The sequence below is a fragment of the Chaetura pelagica genome, unplaced genomic scaffold (assembly GCF_000747805.2).
Source record: "Chaetura pelagica isolate M959 unplaced genomic scaffold, ChaPel_1.0 scaffold69, whole genome shotgun sequence".
Classification (NCBI taxonomy): domain Eukaryota; kingdom Metazoa; phylum Chordata; class Aves; order Apodiformes; family Apodidae; genus Chaetura; species Chaetura pelagica.
Genome location: NW_009970724.1, coordinates 11,043,707 through 11,056,972, shown reverse-complemented (window position 1 = coordinate 11,056,972; position 13,266 = coordinate 11,043,707). Strand labels below are relative to the sequence as shown.

At 37.9% G+C, this 13,266-nt stretch overlaps 1 protein-coding gene across 1 annotated transcript in view; it reads left to right on the top strand.

The window, feature by feature from the left end:
* Positions 1–42: 42 nt before the first annotated feature.
* CDC14A (cell division cycle 14A) overlaps positions 43–13,266 on the top strand; it is a 56,830-nt gene continuing 43,606 nt past the window's right edge. Inside the window, exons 1-3 of the mRNA XM_010006659.1 lie at positions 43–100; positions 635–725; positions 10,252–10,327. Of these exons, the coding sequence (XP_010004961.1) occupies positions 43–100; positions 635–725; positions 10,252–10,327 (225 nt within the window). The remainder of the gene's footprint in view (positions 101–634; positions 726–10,251; positions 10,328–13,266) is intronic.

Genomic DNA, 13,266 nt, shown 5'->3' with positions numbered 1-13,266 from the left:
GCGGAGCCACCCCGCACTTCGCTGCTCCGTGCCTTGTTTAAGATGGAGCCGGCAGCAGCCGCCTCCGAAGTGCTGGTGGGAGCCTCGGAGTTCCTAAAAGGTGAGAACGGGCCGGGGAGCGCTCCCCGACCCCTGACCACGGGGGTCTTCCTCGCCAGAGTCTCCTCCAAAAAGGAAACCGCTGGGTTCTTTCCTGCCCTCCCTGCTTCCCTCCCCGGGCTTTGCTGCGTGCTCTGCTCGGCTTCTGCCCCTTTTGCCTTGCGGCTTTCGCGATCTGTCTGCCCCTCGGCTGCTGCGGGGCACGCCTAAGCGGTTCCTTCCTCCTCTCTTTTCCGGTAAGAAGCGGGCCCGGCACCTGTTGCTATGTGCTGCTGTGTTCTGGGTCAGAAATCACCCCGATCCTCCTTAGCTCTCTCCCGAGGGGCGCCCAGCCGGTCAGAGCGGGGCGGGGGGGGTCCTGGTGGGCAGGGCCCGCGGGCGGAGCGGAGACCGGCGCTCCCGCCACCGCTCACGCAGGAGAAAAAAGGTCCGCGGTGCCTCTTCCGCTCCCGGACGCCGCGGGGGGACGAGCGGGGCGAGGGGCAGTGGCGATTTGCTCTGTCGACCGGCGCTGTTGTCACCGTCTTTCTTTCAGATCGGTTGTACTTCGCTACTTTACGAAATAAACCGAAAAGTACCGTGAATACCCACTATTTCTGTACTGATGAGGAACTGGTTTATGAAAAGTAAGTCTTTTGATCTGTTGTGTTTTGCATATTCCAGGTGATCACTTGAGATTCTTCCCAGCACACTTGAATGCTAAACAGAATATTTTTGCCCCGGATAGTTACTTGCACAAGGCATGGGTACAAAGATAGCTTATGGGTACAAAGTTAGGATACATTTATACCTTAGCTGAAACTAGTTTAACAAGATTGCAGTTATATAAAACAAAAACAGCTGTTAAATGCCTTAAATTGTAGTTGAGCTAGGGGAAGGAGCTAAGATTTGTTTATAAGGTGGAGAAGATCTCTTTAGACTAATTACGTCTTACTAAATGGTGTCTTAAATAGAAGACTGTTGCTTGGTATGAATAGATGAAACAATAGTTTGCTTTGTATGTATTTTCTTGCATAGGAGTATGAAGTGATCACCTTTTATACAGAATCCTCAGAATGCAAAGCTTTATATGTGCTTTTAAAGAACATATACAACTTTTTTTAAGTCTGCAGAACATTTTGAGATAGCACTTCCTGTTGGCTTCTGTAGCTGTAGAACAGCAGAAAATGTTCTGTGTGAAATAAACACGTAGTGTGTTTGGAAGGACACATAAAAGATCAACAGTAAAATCGATTATAGTTATGGATACTGTTAAAGGACATAAAATACACTAAATAAATAAAGTAATCTCTATTCTGTGGTTAAAAAGTAGTTGCTCTACACTGTGTTCCCACTTTCAGATGTGATGATACATCTAGTTACTTGAAAAAGTGTGTGCTGCAGTACAAATGAAACAGAAACTGTGGTTGTATTATAAATATAGCTTACTTTCCGAGTTGAACAACTTCTGAACATCAACCATTCTTCATTCCCCTCTCCATTGACTTCAGTGGTACTTCTGTGAAGGTATAAACCAGTCTTTGGTGTCTAGCTTCTTCTTATGCACAGCTTACCACTTTAGGGTTTATTTTCTACATGTTTCTGAGTCTTCATTATGTTAACCTGTATGTCTATGCTACTGGAGTACCCAGTGCTGAATTTTGTAATGAACTTTTTAGCTTGGGATAGATTCTGTAATGATCACTAATTTATGTTGGAAAGGACCTCAGGAGTACTCTTAGGAAAAGTTGGTAAAAGCAGTCTTCAGCTGGATAAAGTCCTGGCCAATTTGTGATATATGAATATGTCCCACCTTTTTTAATGAAATAAAGTGATCTTGTTCTAAGACTTCTGTATTACTCTTGACCGGAGATATTTTAGTTTTAATCCTTAATATGTGTCTAGGAAGGGTGAAGGGATCTTATGTGGGATTTGATCCTGGGGGCGGAAAGGGGGAGCAGTTCTGTACTCTGTTACTGTACTAACCAGGGACTGTGACTGGGGTGTTTAGTGTGAGGTCAGTATCACATTTGAAAAAAACTACTTTTCTTGAACATGTACAAAGGAAATCCAGCAAGTATACTCCTTAACCCAATTACCTGTTAACTACATACCAGGGTGTAACTTGACATCAGATGTAATTACAAGATAATGGGAGGAAGCAAAGTTACCATTATCTTCTAGGGCACAGATTTTGGACATGTAACTCATGGTGTATTTTCTGATTTGATAGTTCCTAATCCACTTGGTCTTCTTTAAAGATTTAATCCTTTATTTGTACCATAATGGTACTCTCTTTTTTTGTGTTCTCAAATTAAAATACTAGAACGTAATACGACATAGAGATTAAGTGACCTTACCACGTGGTATGAATGAATTTTGTGTAGTAACCTAACTTCTTTACATAACAGTGCTAAACTTTCCCCTGATACTTGTATTGCAGCACCCATCACTTTCAAGGTATGGTAGTATAACTGTACCTGACTTTGTTTCTCTTTTTGCCCTCTTTTATTGTCTCGGAGAAGTAAAAGTAGGTGTCAGTAGGGGTACTATTATATTTTTTTCAGTATCTTTCTGAAATTGAAAAGCTAGATGCAAAGTGAGGTATAGAATGCAAGTCTTTTGGTACTTGGAGAAATATTGGTTCTGCTGTAGTTCACTTTTCCTTCTGCTCACCAGCAAGCTCGATACCAATTTGTTGTTTCACAGACTGCACAGCAAAGTGGCGGGGGCCTGACATCAGGGGTTGTCTGTAGGTAGCAGCAGAGTGTAACTTTAATATACCAGACTGGATCTTCTGCTCATTTTCTCAAAAATGCAGCCTTCTTTCTGAGAAAGTGATTAGAAATATTTGTTACATGATAGCAAAATAAACATTGGGAAGTGAGTTTTGAAGTGCTATAGCTCAGAACAGTGTTTTTTAGAGTCTTCAGTCAAGATGGCCTGCTTGTGATCTTGCTGATCAGAATTTCATGGCTGCTTCTGCTTTTTCATAAAATTAGTAGTTCATTTTGTTAGAAGGAGGAGGATAGGATATGTCTGCTCAAGCACAAAATCTTCAGCACCTATGAGGTATGTAATTTTGTTAGTACAACTGTTATTGTTTTGGTTTAGATGCATCATTCTAGTCACAAGACAAAGACACTTCATTGTGCAAGAAGTAATCTGCTTTTCTTTGGGCTGTTTCACTAACTTTAGCGATAACTCTTATATGGGAGTGTTACAGAAATCTGTTTAGCTGACTTTACTGAGGTGTCAATTTGCTTTTACTGAAGCAATATATGATCTGAAAACCTATGAATATTTAAAACGTCACTGCTTTTCTGCCCTTTTTTTTCCTCTACTCTTGGAGAGACAGGGAAGTAATAGTGTACGTTAATAGGACACCCCATTTATTAAACAAAACATCTGTAGTGCTAGATCTGATGGGTTTGGAAGTTTTCATCTGATAAATGCTGACTTATTCCTGCAGTCTGTCATGTGATTTATCACTAAATTGTTCACAGCATGGTTATGTAATCTTGAGTACTTTATCCTTAGATTTTCACTTGAAGTTGCCAACTGTTCTAATGAATTCATAACACTGTCTTCACTTAATTAAACATTCACATTTTTAAAAATAATAAAGATAGACTTAAATGTTTTTAAGAACATCTAAAATGCTAGTTGACTAGGAACTTGCTACTAGAACCGTTGCTATTTTAGCTAAAAGTGCTGCAATTTCACCTTGAACCTATTAATACTAGGGAAATGGTATGTCAGTTCCTCAGATGAGGGAACAAGAAACCTGAATGAATTTATCAAATTCTGAATTATCTTTCTTTGATCTGTTTCTGTAAGTTTTTGTCAGTCTCTTTCTGAAACACTGAGGTCCCTCCTGAAAAAGTCTTCACCGCTGCTTTTAACAGAAAATAATCCTTCAGGGTAATATAGTGCAGGTAACTATTACTTCAGGAAAATGGAGTTCATGAGAAATAATCCAGCTTGACAAAGACTGTCATTTGGCAAACAGACAAGCCTTGCCTTGGCAAGACCTCAATTAATGAGTTAGGCACTAGTAAGAAGCTTTTTATTCTCTAAGAATAGCATCTTTCATGTTTCACCTTTCAGTAAACAGATCTGGGTTGAAAATACTACACTTGACTGGTTAACTTGGCTTTCACATATTTTTATCAAAGCAACTTTTAATGTCCTTTTTATTGTTGAAGTTTTCTTAAAATTAAAATTTGGATAATGAAAACCAGGAATCTCTTACTGATAAATTATAATGGCAGCTTTCATAAACCAAAATGTTTTTATTCAGTCATTTGTTCTGTCTTTGACTCTGGTATAAACAGTTTTTGCAGATCTAGACTGGCATCTTCTGAGTAGCTGTAAAAGTAATTAATAGTAAATTCTCTGTACATTCCATGTTTTACACTAAAATTTTCTTTCAAGCCATATTATTTGCTCATTTCACAGCACTCTTAATGTTAGCTGCTTCCTTGAGTTCAAGCAGCAGTAGAATAAGACTCTGAAATGCTTAGCTACAACAGGATTAAATGAGTACTGTTTGAGTTGGAGGACTTTTTTCCTTCACTGCATGCATGTATGCAACAAAGCGTTTTTTCCATGAAAAGAGTAAGTGTTAAATTGTTAATTTTTAGTTTGGCTAAATGCTTTTTTCTGTGGCTACCCAGTAACAGTACTTGCATAGGAAACCTGAACTTCTGTCATTCTGTGGCTTCTGTCATTTGAAGGGAAAAAGAAAACTTAAACTTAGCCTTGCTACAGCAAACAGAGCTGTCACTTCACACTGAGAACAGGGAGTTCCTTGTTCATGTCATTAGCTTTTGAAGACTTGAACTTGACTATCAGATGACCAAGATAACTTAGGAAGCTAAAGTCCACAAAAAAGGATATTTCCCAACTCCTAGCTTATATCAATGTGAATGTATATACTGAGCAGAAAAACTTTATATGCTAGTAACAGATTTTTTGTCTAACTCTTAGGTGTGACTATTGAGAATACTACTTGAGTTCTATTTTTTTTCTATCTTAAAATGAGGGATTTTAAATTCACTGCAAATAAGAAAATCAGATGATGTAGGAACAGGGAGTATCAACTTTCCCTTCAAACACAAACTGCTTGCATAATTTTATACTTGAAACTTGTAAAATGCTATCTCTTAACACCTGTGGTGTTCTCTGCAGTCCAATAGTTTATTAAGTTTTATACTCACGTTGCTCTGCCATAGCTGTTCACTTCTTTGTATTGAAAAGATAAAAGCAATTGCCAAAAGTATTGAGGATGTCTTTCCTTGCAGTAGAAGAGTAACAGAATAAAACAGATCTGTTTTCTAGGCTACAGTTTTATATTGAATGGGAATGTAGTTGGATATAGGTAACTCCTTATGAGAAACCTGGCCTCTGTTAAGATGACTGTTGTTTCCCTAGGGAGTTTTTTAACCTTCTATAGGGAAGGTCTTAACTGGAGAAACTTTTCACTTTTTTTCTTGAAGCGTAAGGAGTACTGTGTAAAAATGCATATAACTGGAATAGCTATTTAATAATCTGTAATTTGGATCTATGAGTTATTGTTAGATTTTGAAGAATCAGGATCTTGAGGATGATTTAGAATGTTGAAGGGGAAAATGGGAGTGAGTGCCTGATGTTTTGCACAGTTCAGAACCTCTGCATTATTCCAACTTTCAGGTGCTAGCAATGAGGTGGTATGTAATTTCTAGGGTTATATTTGCTGTATCATCTTAAGTCTATTCAGAAGTGTGCAATTCGTAAGTAGTATTAAGTGTTAGGGATTGTGGCTCAGCCCAGATAAGAGAGCTTCTGGTAAGTCACGTGTTACTGGAATTGGTGGGGCTAGAGCAGAGAGACGAGATGTCATTGAGCATCCCACCTTTATTCATGCACTTGAGAAGTAGGAACATTATAGCAAACAAGAGTTGGAGAAATAAAAAGGAATAAGTGAGATTTCCTGACCAGCAGTTAGGTTGTAATGGATGTGTGGACTCATTCTCTTGGATCCAGTTACATCCAGAGATCCTTTTGCATGAGGCGTTGTTTTGAAGCATTTCTTGTCTAGAAGCAATCTGGCCACTTTGCCAGTAGCTGGTTCTTGTGCTGCTTAATGGCTAGATTCAGAGCACATGCAGCAAGGACCTTGCAGTGCAGGGATCTGGATGTTGCAGTAATCCAGCCTAGGAAAAGAGGAGAGAAAAGCAAGTGGAGAATGTTTTTCTTACCAAAGTGTAATTTGGTCTCACTGCTTAGTTTTAATAATAAGCTGAATCTTTGTAAAATGCTGAAAAATTGATGTAATTTTGGAGTTAGGAATTTGTATTCCTGCTAGTTTCTGAAGTTCTTCTGGTTAATCTTGTAGTGGAAAGGCCTACAACCTGGTAGGAATGCATGCATACCCTTATGTTCAGTGTACCAAAGCCACTGAACTTACACTGGTTTGTCATGAAGACAAGAACCCTGAAATAACTTTTCAGGTAGGAATGTGCTATCCTTTAATCCATACCCTGTTGCTGTGTCACCAAGTTGTAAGTGAATGGTACTATGAAACTACTGCTCTGGTGTATTCATTTATGGGGGAAATGTATCAAGTTTCTGGGGAAAAATATAAGTAGTGCAATTTATTTTTAAGAGATAAGTCAAGACCTTAGCTATAAATTGATTCTGATTTTAATATGGAGGTTATAAATTAATTTCAGAGTTTGCCAGGTTAGGATATTCCTTTATTGACCATAACAAGGCTTCATCCAGTAGTTCAAGATACAAAAGCTGTTTATGTTTTTTCTGCAGTAATAGTGTCAATAGTACTCAAATGCTTAGTGAAAAGTGACTAAAGCATTCAGCTTGACCTGATTCATGGCACCTTCACATGGCATCCCATGGAACTGCAGTCAGAAGCAACTTGAGTTGCTGTCCTAAAGGATTGTGGACTAAATTTCTCACTGTTAAATTCCATGGAAAAATGTATGTACCTGCTTTGAAGACAGAGTAGACCAACGAGCTCTCTGTGGGCTGGCCTCTGTAGGTGCGTGACCATTGCTGTTACTCAATACAGCAAATACGTGAGATCTTATACTGTAAGGAAGAAGTGGTTCCAGGAGTCTATCCTAAGGAGAATACAAATATAAGAAACCTATGCTACTGCTTCCAAGTAGCATTTTGATAGTATTTTTGAAGTAGAGTATTTAAATATTCATCTAGTATATTCTGGGGTTTTGCTGCTTCTTAGTTTGAGAAGCATAAGGATAGCAAGCTTCCATGGGATGAGGGGGAAGAATAATTTAAGCTATCATGTAAGTACTTGATTAAAACAAAATATAATTAAATGTAGATTAATACCATATTTGCCAGATACTTCCTTGTATCTAGTTCCTACCTTTATTGTAAATGACTGTCTCTCTTAACTGGCTTAAGCTTCAGAGGCATTTCTTATTGTGCATAAATGCTTATTAAAACATCTAGATACAAAGCAAATCTATTATCTGTAGAAGAGATGGAAGTCAAATAATACAGGGTAGATTATCAGTGACTACCATGTAATAAGATTTGATTTCTTTTACATTTTTATAGTCAACTTTTGCCAGATAAATGTTTTGGGTTTTTTTTCACACAATGACTTGGTGTGTCATTTCTTCCCTGTTCCCCTCATTTCCAATCTTCCACTCTGTCAAAATTCTGTTCTTAAGGAGAAAACACTCTGGGTTAGTAAGGTTCAAGTGTCTCTAATTCTAAAGTACAAATATGGCCTGTTATACTAAAAATAATGAGGGTGCATAAGATGAAACCCTTCGGTTTTAACATGATGGACACTGTATTTAGTTCTAAGAATATACAGTGAAGAAAGATTTTGTAGATCAGAGTTTATTTGCTTCAGTACAGAGCCTTTTATTATCTTTCAGGTAACTCTGATTTGAAGGTTTATGAAGTCCTTGTTTCACTTAGCTCCATTAAAAAAAGGACATTCAGGTTTGTCCCAGTTTAGAGGTATTAAGTGGAGAAGGTTAGGTTATTTGTTGCATAAATAATTTTTTCTCCCTCATATATCTACTACAGTGTCTTGGCAACCAAGCCAATGGCTGGTTTATACAGCCTATGTGGTGTTAGTAAATCAGTTGGGAGCTGCCAGTGTTTGCTGCATGGGTAGTGCTTCTGCAACAGTGTCCAAAAGTGCCTTTCTATCCTTTTATCTTTCCTTTATGGTTATGTTTGAATTCTGAGAAGTATTTTGTTTTTGCAGCATAAGCAAACAGTGGTAGTACCAGAGTCTTAACACTGATAAAGTTTTTTCCCCTACTGTGTTGAGAAGCACAGCATACTTGTCCTGGTGGCCCATCTTGTCCTGGCAATCCAGGAAGTCCTGGTAATGGTAATAAGTGATGGAGAAATAGTTTGTGACATCTTTAGCTTGGCAGCTGAGAGAATCTGAATAGCTTTATTTTGTAGAAATATAATTGCTTCATGGATAAACTTAATATATGTATTTTTATCCTTATCCCCACCAAAATAGTGATCAGTTTGTCTATTTTGGATGTGTAAATTTTAGTGTGCTTTTCCTACAATTTTGAGTTTAATAATATGGAAAAGGGAAAGTGGATATACCTTCTTATTGAGGTACTTATAGCAAAAGAATAATAATAAAATATTACTGTCCTAAGGCATGTCTCTAGTTTGTCAGTGCTTTAGGTGAACTGTGTATTCAGTTGTATCTTTGAGCTGATCAAAAGCCACTTTGCTTACACTGCTTTATAAAAATGCATTATAGTAACTATCATATTCCACACTTTTTCACAATACTTATAAAACTTTTTTAACAAAATAATCTTAATGCTAATTTCTACTCTTCCATCATATATTTAAGTGAAAGAATACTCTAAAGTTAATGGAACAAGGTAGGGGTTTTTTTTATTTATAGAAGGTGTTAGTGTAGCAGAATAGGAAGAGATGTTAGTAAGCCGCCTGTGTAGCTTTTCTAGAAGTTACGTTCACTCTAGTGCTGTTAGAACACCAGTTTTAACTTCTGATTTGTCATACTTGTCCCTAGAACTTTAATTTCTTAAAAACTGTGCTGAAAGTTTTGTTTTAAGAATAACTGTTGACCATATCTGGCAGACTTACCTAAGAAAAGATGAGGAGTTCTAAAGTTAGCCCCTGCTTTACTGCACTGCAATTTCTCCTTGCATTAGTTAACCTCTTTGCAACCTACCAATAAAGTCCTAAGAGCTGGACAGCTTAGTCTTTGACCCAGCTAATGAGCTTCTGTAATTAAGCATTAAGTTATATTATTTTGTGCTGGAGGGTTGAACTGAATCTTAGCAAACATTTATGTTTGTATTTGACATTGTAAAGCAGGTGATGTTGAAATAACATTGGTTTGGCAAACAGGCTACTCATCCTAGATGGTGATCAGACCAATAGATTGTCTCTTTTTGGACTGAGCTTAGCTTTTTTTCTTTGAGAAAGTGTGGGGAGGAGGATGTTGGTAAGGTCATAAACACCAAAAAGGTAAGGCACTTCTGCAACTCATACAACTTTGTTGTGTCCACTAAGAAAAGCAGAATGGCTGAAGCTGGAATGCACCTCCACAGATCATCTAATCCAATCTCCAGGCTCAAAGCAAGGTCAACAATTGCCAGATGTTCTATCTTGTACAATTGGGTTGTTACTCCAGAGCCTTTAAGCAGCCTCTATCTAGTGTTTGATTGTCCTCAAATTAAGTTTTCTTATGCTAAGCTAGAATGTAATTAATTTTTCCTGAAAAATAAAACCTCTGCTTGGGGAAGAAAGTTTGAAAAATACTACCACCTACTCTATCATCCCATGTCAGTAAGTTTTCACTGCTTCAAAGCCCAAAAGTATAGAACATAGTTACCTTTTCTTTTGTCATTCCCCCCAAAAACATGCATTTAGATGCTGATGGCCTGTTTTGTCAGTAGGCAGAGTGTCCTGTCTCTTAGCAAAAGACTTAAGGCAGAGCACATTAAACCAGTTTTAAGTTATAGTCCATTCTCATTGTAATTTTACTGTGTGCACCACCATCTGTATTGGCTACTAGTTATCTCCAAGTTACTGATTTGCAGCTGTAACTGTCAACAACATGTTGAAAATGGCTTTGCGCTTTTTTATACAAATAATGCTTTTTTGTTCTTTTTCTCGCAGCTTCTATGGAGATTTCGGACCTTTGAATTTGGCAATGTTATACAGATACTGCTGTAAACTAAATAAGAAACTAAAGGTAAGGTTTGTTTAAAACCGGTGTTCCTATATTTTTGTTATTTGAGATTCAACTGAAGTATATTATTCAGTTTGAAAGTGGTTGTTAGGTGCTTATTATCTAGATGTTTACCAGTAAGCTTTAAGGTTATACTTTGTTCTGAATTCTTTTCCTTCTAAAGAACAGAAAAAATAAATATGCTCTCATTTTTACTTAGCAGGTGAGAGACTGAAGGATGTGTTTATCTTTTTTTAATATAATTTTACAGTTTCAAGACAATAATAACAAATATTCTGGATATTTCATGGGTGTGCAGCCAATTAAGTGGGTATGCTGGTATGAATGACTGAAAACACGGATATTAAAAGAACCAACCAAAACCCAGTGCCCACACCCATGAACAAGAACAAAACATGGCCCCAAAATCAAACTGTTTAAATCTCAGTGGAAAACTTAAAACTTCATAAATCTCATTTAGTTTAATACGTTGTTTCTTGTAATGTTATGAAAATGTGTTTTTACGCTTCTAAAAGTGGGAAGAGATGATGGGAGAAATGAAAAAAATTATTCAAAGGTAATCACTTGCCACATCGCACCAGCAGACCAATGCCTGTCCTGAGCTCGTTTAGAAAGACTGTTCCTCATTGTTATTGCTGAGTGTCATGTTACATGTTAGGGAGCATCCTTCTGTTCAGGTCAGCTGTCCTGGCCATGTACCCTCCTAGCATCTTGCCCACCCCAGCCTCCTTGCTGTGGGGACAGAGTGAGAAACAGAATGTCCTGATGCTGTGGAAGTGCTGTTTGGCAATAGCCAAACCACTGGTGTGTTATCAGTGCTATTTTAGTCAGAACACAGTATCATGCAGGCTGCTGTGGAGAAAGGCAGACTCCATCCTTTACAGGCACAGTATGCTGTAAATGTAGCTGTAGGTTTAAACTGGTCCCCAAGTACCTGTGAAAAAGGTTTTATAGCATGTATAGAAAACTGATCAACTGCACGAAATAAAAAAGGGGTTTTAATTTCAAATTCCTAATTAATATCACTCGTGGACAAGTAGCAAGGAGACCATTCACTAAATATTGCAGATTTAGAGTCTTTAAAATATTAGACCTGTTAGTGACAGAAGGGGAAAATGGGGCAACAGATGTGATAACACTGGGTACTGTTAAGAGGATTCCCATATCAAAGATGACATTTTTTTGAGGACTAACATTTTGCTGCACAAATGAACCCATTATGCAGGTTGATTCACACTATCTGCTGCTTCCAGGGGCATGCTGACTTCAAGTCAGGTAGTCTTCGCAGGAGGCTGCGAAGACTAAAAATAAATGCGGGATTTATAGAGTTGCTCTAACCTTTTTGCAGAAGAAAAAAAAAAGGTGGTTCTAGTGAAAGTTTACATTGCTTCTTAAGACAGAAAGCTAGTTATAAATAAAAATAAACTCTGGCATTTCTAATTTTGAATGCCTGTGTTCATATTGGGAAAGCATTACATTTGTCATTTCTGTGTTAACACTAAATAGTGGTTATAAATTCATCATTGTATCACCCTGTTTTCTACTGTCACTGTCCCAGTAAAACGCATGACCAATGATGCTCACTCACTAGTAAAATATTTTTTTAACCTAAATTGTGTTGTTTGTGACCTTATATTTGAGTTATTAAAGATGATTAATACTTGTTCTGTGATTACTCCAGAGAGTCAATAGTAAAGCTACTATTCTGATTTTCTCTCCTATGAGAACTACAGAGATTAGTTTTTTCCAGTTTAAAGTTGAGACTGTCGTAAGTTTGATCAGTTTGCATACAGTCTTGTGTATCACTGTTGGAGCGTACCTTCAAGCTTTGAAGGTATTCTAGCTCAACTATACAACTGGACCTTAGATACCAAGAGTTCCACACAGAAAATAAGAACACAATTAATAAATACCTTAGGACTTGTTTTTGTAAATGATTCTGTATTAAACAGCATTGTCTCTACAGTCTGTATTCCTGTTACAAGGCCGTCATCTGCATTGAATGAGGCAAGCTGCTCATCATGAATGGCTTGTAACCATGATACAAAGATTGTGTATTATAGTGGAAAAAAATACCCAAGGGAGCCAAATTGAAACTGAGTTAGTAACTCTCACATTTGTGCAGTTGATCTACCAAACTGTGATGTCATTTTAAGGTAACTTATATTTTTTGATAAAAAGCAAACACACAGTGTTAGGTGAAGAGTAGACATGGTCAGGAACAGGACAGAGAAATCACATGCAGATCAGCTGCAGTCTCAGCTGGGAGGAGGTGCTGTTTGTTACTGCTGTGTTACCAGAGGGTAATTTCAAATAGGTTAGTTTCAACTACTAGTGCATAATAGAGAAGGGTAACCTGATAGTGCAACCACTTGAAAGTAATACCTGAAATCAAACAGCTAAAGCTTGGAATACTACCTGAGTGGTATAGAACCTTGCACCTGAATAGATTCTGGTCTGGCTGAGTGGCTGCACCTGAGGTAAGCCAGCACCTGCTGAAGTAAGCTTTACTCTTTTAATAGTTAAAGTAAGTGCTGGACTTTGTCTTAATTTAGATGCTATCCACTGAGGGTAAGTGCGGCAAGCATCTGATGTGTACTGCAGGCTTAGCTACAAAAGACTACTGCTCAGTTTCACTAGTCAAGAATTATGGAACCACGTTTTATCCTTCTACCCCATGCCTTTTCATGTCTGTCCTTCACAAGAGTTCCTGAGGGGATTCCTGAGGTCTGAATTGGTGTGTATAAGACAGAAGTTTATGATCTGTGACTTACTTGACAGCAAGGCATTGGTGCAATGACCAACTGCAGCAGCAAAAGGATGGTAATTCTCAAGTGGCACCACGGGGCATGTAGACAGCCTGAGATCAGTGCTTCAGAGAGGGGAAGTGCTAATTGGACTAACTACATGTAGAAATAGTCCTGTTGAGCAACTTGCTGATT